Here is a 14,343-nt window from a genome sequence, read left to right as displayed (position 1 = left end):
CATTCTGTTAAACTCATCTTTGCCGTCTCTGACAGAATTACAGTATCATCAGCAAATCTCGAAGTTGATATTTCTTCACCCTGTACTTTTCTGTCGCAAATTTCTCCTTATTTTCTTTACTACTTGCTCTATGTACAGATTAAATAACGTGGGGGGATATTGTGTAACTATATCTGATTTCCTTCTCTACTAAAGCTTTGTTTTCATGTACTTCGACTCTTAAAAAAAGAAGACTTCTTTCTGTATAAGTTATAGTATTTTATTCCAGATAACTTCAGCCGTTGAATTTGGCACTCACCTCAGACGGTTATGTGCTACGGGTATATGCTTCCCTAAAATGTACAAAAGCACACCAGACTGAATACGTCACCTTTTCCTGGTTTGGGTGCACGCACTACTGTAATTGCGCAGGCGGTGTGTTCCATTTCGGCCGTAACAAGCACCAACATCGTCTAGCTGGGACAGCATTGCATTGTCTAGATAACAGTCCCGTCGCTGTCGAGTGCAGGCTCTAAGCAGATAGCGCCTCACTCGCTTGGCGTTCGCCGCCCACCAGGTTGCTTCCACTGTCGACACATCGCCTCAGCACGGTAAGTACTGCTTCCAGTCTCTTTCACCTCCAGTCATTGTTGGACCTGTTATGTGACTGCTACAGACTACAGAGGCTTTCACACTGTTCCACACAGTCCATTTGAGGTCGCACTGAATTGTTCAGATGCGCGGTTAATGTCTTTTTACTAGCGGTAAGTGCGTTGCAGCGTATAGATAGCAGCGTTAAATAGTGTAGTTATGGTATCTACCAGCGCATGGTCTAGATCTCACTTTTCCTGAGCAATACCGAAATCAGTTTGAAACATAACTGTCAGCCATAAAAACTATGACTGCGTGCTTGATAGCGTATTGATCGGCCTTTGGAACGCAATACAGCACCTATCCCGCGTGGTGTGAATTCGACGAGTACTAGGCAAGTTTGAGGAGGTACGTGGAACCAGATGTTCCCGGAGATTAGGGGTCGGTGATTTGCGGGCGCGTAGCTGGGATCCGACAGCGTGCCTTATGTGTTCCGTCGGCTTCCCATCAGACGAATTTGGTGGCCAAGACGTTGGTGTGAGTTCATTGTCATGCTCCTCAATACCTTTTAGCACGATTCTGAGATTTTGACACGAATATTTACCTTGTGGCAAGATTACTTTGTGGTCGGGGAAGACTTCAAGCAGGACCGGACGCAAGTGGTCCGCAATAATATATAGTTCACAGCTGTCACGGTGTCCTCGTTTACTACCACAGGTTACAAGAAAACCCAGATGAATGTCCCCCAGCGACCTGTGTCCGCGGCGCGGTGCACACTTGGGGCAGCCGTTCACCTGTGGCGTACCGAGACTCGATCGTCGACCTGGTGTTATTAGAAACGTGATTCATCTGACGAGACGGTCAATTCGCGATTATGCCTCATCTCCTGTGTCGCCTAATACGGAGCCCCATGTTCGGCAATGTACGCCAGAGACAGTGTGCTCAGAAACATCTGTACCTGCACCAGCTCTGATCGATGTCGTCATAATCGCATCTCCTGCTTTACAACGCGTTCTGTCATGAGACGTGGACGAACACAAATCTTTTCGCCTACTCGTGGTTTCACCGTTCTTCAGCCACTTTCCACAGATGCTCACGACAGTAGAGCGCGAACAACCGACCAAATTCGTCGAAAATGTCGATGGCAGGCACGGGACCGTAATTACACACCGTTAGTCCCGGTCATCTAAGTCTGTGGACGCCCTCATTTCCGATTCGTAATGTCGCTAGAATGATTCGCCACTCTCCTCTGTTCCGCTTGCGTACTTTCGTTACCACATCACGTGCTCGCAACATCGTGAACGGAATTCAGCTGCGTGGTGGGCTACGCTCATGTTGTTTTAGCAGTGTATATTCTCGCAGGCTATGGGAACAATGGAAAAATGATAGCTTAATTTACAAGCCGAGTTACTGCATTGGCTTGTACACTGAAGAACCAAAAAAACTGGTACAGCCACCTAATATCATGTAGGGCCCCCGCGAGCACGCAGAAGTGTCGCAACACGACAAGGCATGGAATCGACTAATGTCTGAAGTAGTGCTGGAGGAAATTGACAGCATGAATCTTGGAGGGCTATCCATAAATAAGAGTACGACTGGGTGCAGATCTCTTCCGAACAGTACGATGCAAGGCATCTCAGATAAGCTCAATAATGTTCATGTCTGGGGAGTTTGGTGGCCAGCGGAAGTGTTTAAACTCAGAACAGTGTTCCTGGAGCCACTCTGTAGCAATTCTGGACGTGTGGGGTTTCTCACTGTCCTACTGGCGTCGTTCAAGTCCGTCGGAATGCACAATGGATGCAGGTGAACAGACTGCATGCTTACGTACGTGTGTCACCTGTCACCTGTCACCTGTCACCTGTCACCTGTCACCTGTCGAGTCGTATCAGGGGTCCCACACCACTCAGACTGCACACGCCCCACATGACTTGGCAGAAAATCCTAAGAAATTTTGGTCTTATGTCAAAGTGGTAGGTGGATCAAAACAAAATGTCCAGACACTCTGTGACGAAAATGGTACTGAAACAGAGGATGACAGACTAAAGGCCGAAATACTAAATGTCTTTTTCCAAAGTTGTTTCACAGAGGAAGATTGCACTGTAGTTCCTTCTCTAGATTGTCGCACAGATGACAAAATGGTAGATATCGAAATAGACGACAGAGGGATAGAGAAACAATTAAAATCGCTCAAAAGAGGAAAGGTCTCTGGACCTGATGGGATACCAGTTCAATTTTACACAGAGTACGCGAAGGAACTTGCCCCCCTTCTTGCAGCGGTGTACCGAAGGTCTCTAGAAGAGCGTAGCGTTACAAAGGATTGGAAAAGGGCACAGGTCACCCCCGTTTTCAAGAAGGGACGTCGAACAGATGTGCAGAACTATAGACCTATATCTCTAACGTCGACCAGTTGTAGAATTTTGGAACACGTATTGTGTTCGAGTATAATGACTTTTCTGGAGACTAGAAATCTACTCTGTAGGAATCAGCATGGGTTTCGAAAAAGACGGTCATGTGAAACCCAGCTCGCGCTATTCGTCCACGAGACTCAGAGGGCCATAGACGCGGGTTCACAGGTAGATGCCGTGTTTCTTGACTTCCGCAAGGCGTTCGATACAGTTCCCCACAGTCGTTTACTGAACAAAGTAAGAGCATATGGACTATCAGACGAATTGTGTGATTGGATTGAGGAGTTCCTAGATAACAGAACGCAGCATGTCATTCTCAATGGAGAGAACTCTTCCGAAGTAAGAGTGATTTCAGGTGTGCCGCAGGGGAGTGTCATAGGACCGTTGCTATTCACAATATACATAAATGACCTTGTGGATGACATCGGAAGTTCACTGCGGTTTTTTGCAGATGATGCTGTGGTGTATCGAGAGGTTGTAACAATGGAAAATTGTACTGAAATACAGGAGGATCTGCAGCGAATTGGCGCATGGTGCAGGGAATGGCAATTGAATCTCAATGTGGACAAGTGTAATGTGCTGCGAATACACAGAAAGATAGATCCTTTATCATTTAGCTACAAAATAGCAGGTCAGCAACTGGAAGCAGTTAATACCATAAATTATCTGGGAGTACGCATTAGGAGTGATTTAAAATGGAATGATCATATAATGTTGATCGTCGGTAAAGCAGATGCCAGACTGAGATTCATTGGAAGAATCCTAAGGAAATGCAATCCGAAAACAAAGGAAGTAGGTTACAGTACGCTTGTTCGCCCACTGCTGGAATACTGCTCAGCAGTGTGGGATCCGTACCAGATACAGTTGATAGAAGAGATAGAGAAGATCCAACGGAGAGCATCGCGCTTCGTTACAGGATCATTTAGTAATCGCGAAAGCGTTACGGAGATGATAGATAAACTCCAGTGGAAGTCTCTGCAGGAGAGACGCTCAGTAGCTCGGTACGGGCTTTTGTCAAAGTTTCGAGAACATACCTTCACCGAAGAGTCAAGCAGTATATTACTCCCTCCTACGTATATCTCGCGAAGAGACCATGAGGATAAAATCAGAGAGATTAGAGCCCACACAGAGGCATACCGACAATCCTTCTTTCCACGAACAATACGAGACTGGAATAGAAGGGAGAACCGATAGAGGTACTCAAGGTACCCTCCGCCACACACCGTCAGGTGGCTTTCGGAGTATGGATGTAGATGTAGATGTAGATCGTTATAGAGCCTTCACTAGCTTGAAGAGTTCCCTGCTGACGTGCAGGGTCCATGGACTCATGAGATTGTCTCCATACCCGTACATGTCCATCCGTTCGATACAATTTGAAACGAGACTCGTCCGACCAGGCAACATGTTTCCAGTCATCAACAGTCCAATGTCGGTGTTGACGGGCGTAGGCGAGGCGTAAAGCTTTGTACCGCGCAGTCATCAAGGGTACACGAGAGGGCCCATATCAACGATGTTTCGTTAAATGGTTCGCACGATGACACCTGTTGATGGCCCAGCATTGAAATCTGCAGCAATTTGCGGAAGGGTTGCACTTCTGTCACGTTGAACGATTCTCTTCAGTCGTCATTCGTCCCGTTCTTGTAGGACATTTTTCCGGCCGCAGTGATGTCGGAGATTCGATGTTTACAGAATTCCTGATTTTTCGCGGTACACTCGTGAAACGGTCGCACGGGAAAATCCCCACTTCATCACTACCTCAGAGATGCTGTGTCCCACGGCTCGTGCGCCGACTATAACACTACGTCCAAACACACTTAAATCTTGATAACCTACCATAGTAGCAGCAGTAACCGATCTAATAACTGAGCCCGACTCATATATATATAGGCGTTACCGGCCGCAGCGCCGGCCGGTGTGGCCGAGCAGTTCTAGGCGCTTCAGTCCGGAACCGCGCGCCCGCTACGGTCGCAGGTTCGAATCGTGCCTCGGGTATGGACGTGTGTGATGTCCTTAGATTAGTTAGGTTTAAGTAGTTGTAAGTCTAGGGGACTGATGACCTCAGATGTTAAGTCCCTTAGTGCTCAGAGCCATTTCAACCATTTTGAACCGGCCGCAGCGCCGTATTCTGCCAGTTTACATATCTCTGTATTTGAAATAGCATGGCTGTACCAGATTTTCTGGCGCTTCGGTGTATTATAGTAATACATCGGTTGCATTCGAGCATACTGGTGCACCAGACCTCTACGCATTAAATCGCGGTTTTAACGTATTTTAGCATTTACGACACACTTTATACGAATGGTCTTAAAAATATACTCTCTAAGGCACATTTTAAGGCAATAAAAAAATGAAAAATATTTGTTCTGTTCTACCCCTTAAACTCCCATTGACAGCACAAAATTTTGTTGTGCATTTATCTGAGAAACTCTCGTTACACATGACTTGCTTTATCAAAGTTATCCTCTCGCTGACCGTATCGCATGCGCATGCAATGTCCTCCTTTCAGGATGTTAACGTACTTAGCCGTTTTACTATTTACGGTCACATATCTCACTACAGGCCGGCATGTGCGATAATAATGAACAATCACTTCGCGTCGAAGTGACCTCAATTTTGAGATAGCAAGTAGACATTCAGTCATTAGGTACGACGTTTTCATACCTGCGACACTTTCTCCTACCTCCGCTGCTCAGAATTTCCCTATTTTTGTGTTGAAATAAACAAATAAATAACGTAACTATCTTACGTTAAAATACTTAATTAGAATATTTATTTTGTGGGATTGACAATGGTGGAGATTGGTGGAATATTAGTTATCATGCAAAAGTCTTTACAAATTACGAATTTAATCTCATTTCCCTTATAAACATCTATGCGAGTCAGTATACGAAATATAAAGTACAGTATTCAGCATCTGAAAGAATATTTGAACACGACAGTCCTTCCTTAGCGAATTAGAGGGTGATTTACCTTTGGAGCCATCTCTAGAAACGAACTCCCACATAATTGAACGTCACACAGTATACACTGTGACACTGCTATCAGTCCTATACACTAATGTCTGTGAAAATTACACGACGAAGAAGGTTACACGTGAATAAAGCGAACTTTGTATCGCCAACTAGATACATGAGAAAACATAGGGGATATGACTGGCATCACGTTCTCCCCACCGATGAGTGTCGCATATGCCTTCAACCAGGCAATCATCGGAGGCATTTTTGGAGGCAACCCGGTCAGGCTTAACGCCTTAGACACACTGTACACCGAGTGCAGTGTCGGTGTGCCATTATGTGGGGCCGACGTTGGCCGCATCCAGCCGCGGTGGCGAGCGGTTCTAGGCGCTCAGTCCGGAACCGCGCGACTGCTACGGTCGCAGGTTCGAATCCTGCCTCGGGCAGTGATGTCCTTAGGTTAGATAGGTTTACGTAGTTCTAAGTTCTAGGGGACTGATGACCATAGAAGTTAACTCCCATAGTGCTCAGAGCCATTTGAACCATTTGACGTTGGCCGCTGGTGGTCATGGAAGGCGCCGTAACGGCTGTACGATACGTGAATGCCGTTCTCCGACCGATACTGCAAACATATCGGCAGTATATTGGCGAGGCATTCGTCTTGATGGATGACAATTCGCACCCCCATCGTGCACATCTAGTGAATGACCTCCTTCAGGATAACGACATCGCTCGACTTGAGTTGCCAGACTGTTCTCCAGACATGAACCCTATCGAACATGCCTGGGATAGATTGCAAAGGGCTGTTTATGGACGACGTGACCAACCAACCACTTTGAAGGATCTACGCCGAATCGCCGTTGAGGAGTGGGACAATCTGGACCAACAGTGCCTTGATGAACTTGCGGATAGTATGCCACGAGGAATACAGGCATGCATCAATGCAAGAGGACGTGCTACTGGGTATTAGAGGTATCGGTGTGTACAGCAATGTGGACCACCACCTCTGAAGGTCTCGCTGTATGGTGGTACAACATGCAATGCGTGCTTTTCATGAGCAATAAAAAGGGCGGAAATGATGTTCAAGTCGATCTCTATTCCAATTTTCTGCACAGGTTCCAGAACTCTCGTTACCGAGGTGTGGCCATACCTTTTTCTGATGTGTGTATACTACCCCTGTCTTCCATAGCTCTGACCTAGATCTACATACGTCGTTTACGAAAGTCATAGTTCTCTCGTTTTCCCATTTGTCCATTCTTGTAAAGTACAAACAAACGGACTGCTTCTACGTCCACGCACCATCTCTCGAACTGAAGCGAAAAAGTGTTGGCACCCCATTCGCATTACGTGACTTGGTATTGCAGCGCTGACGCTGTGGTGAAGAGCAGAAGCTCGGAGAGTGAGAGGGAAGCGTCTACAGACAAGAACAGAGGTAGGTACGGCCCTTGGTGGACAACGTCGGCAATATCTCTGGCATACCTCAGCAGCTACCTCCAACAGCTTCCTACATCAGTAATATTGTGGGGCAGCACCGAAATACTGTTGCGCTCACCTTGTAGCAATGTGGACGAAAACAATATTGCGGCCACACATTGTCGTAAATTATAATCTTTGTTAAGGCACATTAACTTGTACATGGCATGAGGAGGGAGACCATGTTCATTTACAAACCTAACGGTCAGGTAATTGAGGTACACCAGTTTAGAACTTCTGTGAACTTCTTCTACCCAACAGTACATCAAAGCCTAGAAGAAAATTATCCCTGATTTCAAATATGTCACTGCATCTGTGATCTGAACGAGCTTCGCAGATAGTACTTGAGGTACACGAACGTCCCCAGGCAACGCAACAAAATGGGCATCACATGCTCCTCAATTTGTTCGCACGATTCAACATCAGAAGGTGAAAAACATGGCTTATTCTTTTTATGGGAGTGATATCGCGATCAACACAAAAAGTTGTTCAGGCGACTAAGTGACTTTAATAACGCGGTAGGTTACTGACGTATGTTTTCTTTATTGAGTTAAGGGAAGTTATTGTAGCTGTCAGTAACAACAAGCTCGGAGTGAAAGATTATTTACAGATTGTAAATGGTTCAAATGACTCTGAGCACTATGGGACTTAACTTCTGAGGTCATCAGTCCCCTAGAACTACCTAAATCTAACTAACCTAAGGACATCACAAACATCCATGCCAGAGGCAAGATTCGAACCTGTGACCGTAGCGGTCGCGCAATTCCAGACTGTAGCGCCTAGAACCGCTCGGCCACCCCGGCCGGCACAGATTCTACAGACGCCAGACGGCAGTTGTAAGAGATGAAGAACATGAAAGGCAATCATCGTTCATGAGCGGTCAAGACAGGGCTGTGACCAACCGTGATGTTATTCAGCCTGTACACTGATCAAGTAGTAACGTAAACCAAGAATAAATTTAGAAAAGGTATCAAATATCAAGATGAAACAAGCAAGCTGATGACATTTCAATATCAGTCGTAGCTAGCAAATGTCTTGGAAGAGCGCATAGGCGAAATACAGTGAAGCGCCACAGGAACTGGTATGGGCATGCGTATTGAAATACAGAGGTAAGAAAACAGGCAGAAAACGGCGTTGCAGTGGGCAACGCCTATACAGGGTGTTACAAAAAGGTACGGCCAAACTTTCAGGAAACATTCCTCACACACAAATAAAGAAAAGATGTTAGTGGACATGTGTCCCGAAACGCTTACTTTCCATGTTAGAGCTCATTTTATTACTTCTCTTCAAATCACATTAATCATGGAATGGAAACACACAGCAACAGAACGTACCAGCAGGACTTCAAACACTTTGTTACAGGACATTTTCAAAATGTCCTCCGTTATCGAGGATACATGCATCCACCCTCCGTCGCATGGAATCCCTGATGCGCTGATGCAGCCCTGGAGAATGGCGTTTTTATCGCAGCCGTCCACAATACGAGCACGAAGAGTCTCTACATTTGGTACCGGGATTGCGTAGACAGGAGCTTTCAAATGCCCCCATAAATGAAAGTCAAGAGGGTTGAGGTCAGGAGAGCGTGGAGGCCATGGAATTGGTCCGCCTCTACCAATCCACCGGTCACCGAATCTGTTGTTGAGAAGCGTACGAACACTTCGACTGAAATGTGCAGGAGCTCTAAGATGCGTGAACCACATGTTGTGTTGTACTTGTAAGGGCACATGTTCTATCAGCACAGGTAGAGTATCCCGTGTGACATCATGATAACGTGCTCCATTGAGCGTAGGTGGAAGAACATGGGTCCCAATCAAGACATCGACAACAATGCCTGCCCAAACGTTCACAGAAAATCTGTGTTGATGACGTGATTGCACAATTGCATCATTACCTTCCTTCAATTGGGCCAACTGGCGGTGAATCGAGGAAGTACAGTAGATACTGACGAAACTAAAATGAGCTCTATCATGGAAAGTAAGCGTTTCCGGACACATGTCCACATAACATCTTTTCTTTATTTGTGTGTGAGGAATGTTTCCTGAAAGTTTGGCCGTACCTTTTTGTAACACCCCGTATAAGACAACAAGCGTCTGGCGCAGTTCTTAGATCGGTTACTGCTGCTACAATGGCAGGTTATCAATATTTGAGTGAGTTCGAACGTGGCGATGGGACACTGCATCTCCGAGGTACCGATGAAGTGGGAATAATCCCGTACGACCATTTCACGACTGTAGCATGAATATCAGGAATCCGGCAAAACACCAAATATCCGCCATCGCTGCGGCTCGAAACAGATCTAACAAGAACGGGACCAATGACGACTGAAGAAAAACTGTAAAAATAGATAGGGATATAGACGGACTTGAAGTTCTGGTAGGGGAACGTGATTACAGTTTCGTTGGGGCAGCGCGTGATGAGTGTGTAGGTTTAGGCTTGAGGGCATGTGATGATATTGTATAGGATAGCACGATTAGGATGTAAATGGAATGGAAGATGTGGTATGTCAGGGGCGATAAAATGCTATACATTGACAGAAAATTTCTGCGTTTATTGCAGGAGTGGCCTACAATCGCACCCTTCTGGATGGATGTACTAATTACATTCGCCAGTTGCATAGTCAACGGGATTGGGTGGCAGAAAGTTAAAAGATTTTAAGGGGCTCCGGAAAGGCTCAAAATCATGAAAAGTTCAATTTTTACTTTTTTGCGTTTTCTGAATCTGCAGACTATTACCTTTTAATAGATATATAATTTATTCAATTCCGAAGACTACAACTACTTTTAAATTTTTTTTGAAGTGTGTTCTACATGGGCGTGACCCACTGTGGCGCTGTTAAACTGCTATCAAATGGTGTTATTATTAACGTCCGTGTTCATCAAGTACATTTTAGTGATGTGAGATAAAGTATGTGTTGTGGCTAACCTGTGATGGTTCAATATATATCGCTTGTGTGATTGTCGATTGTTTCATGTTTATTTACTCTGTCGTTATCTCGAAAATATTCGTAATTAATTCTGTTTCTTGAGTCTCTGTTTTGTTGAAGTATAATAATGAGTAAAAGTAAAGTTGCTGTTGCGACTTTCAATGATGGCAAGGTATTTAGAAATATGGGAATGAAGATAGGTTCTAACATGGTACGAGCGATGCTTGCTTTAGACAAGGAACGCCTTCGGGCTGCAGACAGGGCTGTAAAGAGTCTAGAAATACAAGCAAGAGTAAACAGGAGGAGGAACAAGAGGAAGCTGAAGGAGGAGTTTGCAGAGGATCAAGATAATCCATCCTATGGACCTGGAATGCACTAAAAAGTTAATCCAATCTTTGTCGCTCGATTCCTAAAACTTTTATTTTCTCATACTAATTACATGTTTTCTAAGGATCTTCCAAACATATTTGTTTCAAACTTTCAGTAAATGTTACACAGTACCTTCTGCATAATTTAACACAGCCTTTTTCCAAAAAACTCGAGACAGGGTAATATATAAATAAAAAAATTGCAAAAAATGTTGTGAATTTTCATTACAATTGAAAAAAATCATCTTTAATAACTGAACTAAAATTTTGTAAAATCCCTGTGTTAAGTTGTAGCCCATATTCCAATAAATAATCTGTAAAAAGTTCAACTTCCTACCTCAAATACTTTGTGAGGAAAGATGTAATTTATAAGCGTTATTTTAACATTGCAAGTATAGGGCGTTCCGGAGCGCCTTAAAGAAACGGCGGTATTACAGGTGCGGAAGCTGAACGGTAAAGAGAGTGCCAGACATTTGTTACAACAAAGACAGAGATTGACGGCCTAAAAATTAGTAGAGTGCGGCAGATGGCCTAGGCCACCTGCCCTGTAGGAGAGCTGAAACTCGAGACAGTGTAATTCTTTCCGCGGGCAGTCGCCGGAGGCTGTCACGTGGCCCGTCTGCCATGCCTCCTGACTGGTGGAACGTGGAGCAACGTGGAAGGATTCAAACGCCATGCTAGAGTGATACACTCCAGTGAGCTCCTCGTGTGTGGTTACGAGATGGGCTTCCATTGTTAGTTTATGACTGAGTGCTGGTCCGAGCTATTTTTGTGTGGCAAATGTGTTCTGTTTACGTTCATCACTGTTAATTCCTTCACCCAGGAGGAGGAACCTGGTTCATCAGTGGTGTGCCGTCACTCTTCTGCATTTTTAAAACATACAAGCATAGCTTACTCAAATGAAATTTTAGAATACGTTTCTAAAATTTTTTAAGGAGGGAGGGACGTCAAACGGGCCGACTTGGTGCAGGAGATGTACCACAGGACATTTTATTTTCTACTGTCTATACTGTTACAAATAAATTCATAAAACTTTGTCAGAATGACCAGGAAGGATTCAGGATTCACACTCATAGCAGTGCAAGTGCAAAAACATAACAAAGTAATTTTTTTTAGATATGAAATTTCATCATTTTTTTCACTTACTGTTGGCTGCATTTGTTGCTATATGTACATTTTTCTTCACACGTAAGAGAGATTCTTTGATGAATTTTGCACAGCACACAAACCATACTTAGCCGGCCGGGGTGGCCAAGCGGTTCTAGGCGCTTCAGTCTGGAACCGCGTGACCGCTACGGTCTCAGGTTCGAATCCTGCCTCGGGCATGGATGTGTGTGATGTCCTTAGGTTAGTTAGGTTTAAGTAGTTCTAAGTTCTAGGGGACTGATGACCACAGATGTTAAGTCCCATAGTGCTCAGAGCCATTTGAACAAACCATACTTACGGGTGTATGAAACTCTAGAATTTTCCAAATCTATTAAAAACTGTGGTAAAAATTGAGATAATTAACTACAAATTTTGATTTTTTTTTTCAAAATATAAAGTTTAAAACGTAACAGCTCATTCATTTTTTCATAAATTAAATAGATTGTAGAGTTTCAGACACCTGTAAGTATGGTTTGTATGCTGGGCAATATTCATCGAACAGTCTCTCTTACTTCTGAAGAAAAGTGTACCTATAGCAACAAATGCAGCCAATACTAAATGAAAAAACGATGAAATTTCACATGTAAAAAAATTATTTTGTTATGTTTTTGAACTTCCGCTGCTACAAGTGTGAATCCTGAATCCTTTGTGGTCATTCTGACAAAGTTTTATGAATTTACTTGTAAAAGTATAGGCAGTGGAAATTAAAATGTCCTCTGGTGCCTCTCCTGCGCCAAGTCAGCCCGTTTGACGTCCTACCCCCCTTAAACAGACATTTGTTGTATATGGAAGACTTTAGGTAAATTATTGTTGTTTTAAAAGCACGACGAAAACTGGATGTAGATATTGTACAAACGCTCGAAACACTTCATAGCACTAAGTCATTGGAAGTGAAAAGAAGATGAGGAAAATTGTTGTGGGGGAGTAGTTTGGAAAAGAATGTGAGATGAAGAAGGTGGAGGACTGTGAACAAGCTGTTAGTAAAGGATGGACGGGAATGGTTTGATGAGGGAGGAAAAGGAGTTTTGTAGTGTAGGAGCGAGCGCCTAGCAGCAGGTGGGAGAGACGGCAGGTATGGGTGTTGCAGATGTCGCGGGCCTGGCTGTGGCTGTGGCTGCCTCTGGCGCTGGCGCCCCTGCTGAGTCCGGCGGCCTTGCACGTGTCCGGCGCCCGCATCCTGGCGGCGGTGCCCCTGCGCTCGGCCAGCCACTTCCGCGTGCTGCAGCCGCTGCTGCGCGCGCTCGCCGACCGCGGCCACCACCTCACCGTCATCTCGCACTTCCCCCAGCAGCCGCCGCCGCCCAACTACACCGACATCAGCCTCGACACCGCTGCCACGCAGGGCGGCGCCCCCTCGCCTTACGTGAGTTGTCTACTAGAGATGGGCAAAACTGTTCTTTTCAGAGATTGGATCAGAACTGTTCACTCCCTGAAATGAATTAGCTCTTTTTCATGACTCACCACTCATTTACAATAGAAAATAAATGGAAGGCACATTGCCCTTTAAACTTGGTTTATTCCAGTACTATACCTGTATTTTGATCTTATTTGATCCTCTTTTGAAGTAACACAGATAATGAGTAAGAATTTTGTATTGTTTATTGAAATTTCCACGATATGACAAAGTTTTTGATTATTGATTTATTTTGCACTATCGTGGTTTTTTGGGTGATCGGAAAATGTTGTAACTTGAGATTTACATTAACAATATATTTGGCTATAATGTATTAAAATTTCATTAACCTCATACAAATACATCGCAAGCCATATATTTTTAAAGTGAACGTTTCCTTCCGAAGACGCCTAAAATCGCAAAATATAAATTTGACAGTAAAACGAAAGTGCTGCATATAGCCTTACGCAGAATAAAACAAGGAAAATATTGGTGTATCACATTTTGCAATACGTTTATCGGTTCGCTCGTAAGTTAAAGCGTAAATTCGAGTGTCCATAATAAAAATCCTATAGTAAGAAGAGTCATCAGGAACCTAATCTAATCAGTTTAAACAAATAAAAATAAAATAAAAACAATTGATGTATACGTAACATAATAATGTAATATACATAGCGGTATTACTACGAAGAACAATATCCAGTAGGGACGAACTCCGATGCAGAGGCGCTGAGTCGAGTAGGTCGAGCCGCGAGCTGTATTACTGCGTGAGCTGAGACCGCAGCGACCAGAGTGACACCTGAGTCGCTTTGCTCAACGCTCTGGCTAGAGTCGAGATGGTGGGGTGAGCGTTGAACGGGCGAGTTCCGAGAGTGGGGGGAGCGGTGAACTCACCCGCTCCGAGACAAATCGTCCGTTCCCTTGCGAGCAGGTTGTTGCAAGTAGTTCCTATGTTATCCGCTAGGTGGCTCTCTGTCCTGTTGCTCGCATCAACTGCCCAGAGGGCAGGACGTGCGACTGAAACGATCGCCGACAGAGTGCGACACTGCACACGGCAGACGATGCACAGAGACGGCACGGCATATGTGAAACACAAAATCCAATGGGGCAC

At 44.7% G+C, this 14,343-nt stretch overlaps 1 protein-coding gene across 1 annotated transcript in view; it reads left to right on the top strand.

The window, feature by feature from the left end:
* Positions 1–546: 546 nt before the first annotated feature.
* LOC126191091 (UDP-glucosyltransferase 2-like) overlaps positions 547–14,343 on the top strand; it is a 72,274-nt gene continuing 58,477 nt past the window's right edge. Inside the window, exons 1-2 of the mRNA XM_049931818.1 lie at positions 547–590; positions 12,927–13,202. Of these exons, the coding sequence (XP_049787775.1) occupies positions 12,927–13,202 (276 nt within the window). The 5' untranslated portion in view covers positions 547–590. The remainder of the gene's footprint in view (positions 591–12,926; positions 13,203–14,343) is intronic.

This window comes from Schistocerca cancellata, chromosome 6 (genome assembly GCF_023864275.1).
Source record: "Schistocerca cancellata isolate TAMUIC-IGC-003103 chromosome 6, iqSchCanc2.1, whole genome shotgun sequence".
Lineage (NCBI taxonomy): Eukaryota > Metazoa > Arthropoda > Insecta > Orthoptera > Acrididae > Schistocerca > Schistocerca cancellata.
The sequence above is the reverse complement of the archived record's forward strand: the minus strand, read 5'-3'. Positions and strand labels throughout refer to the sequence as shown.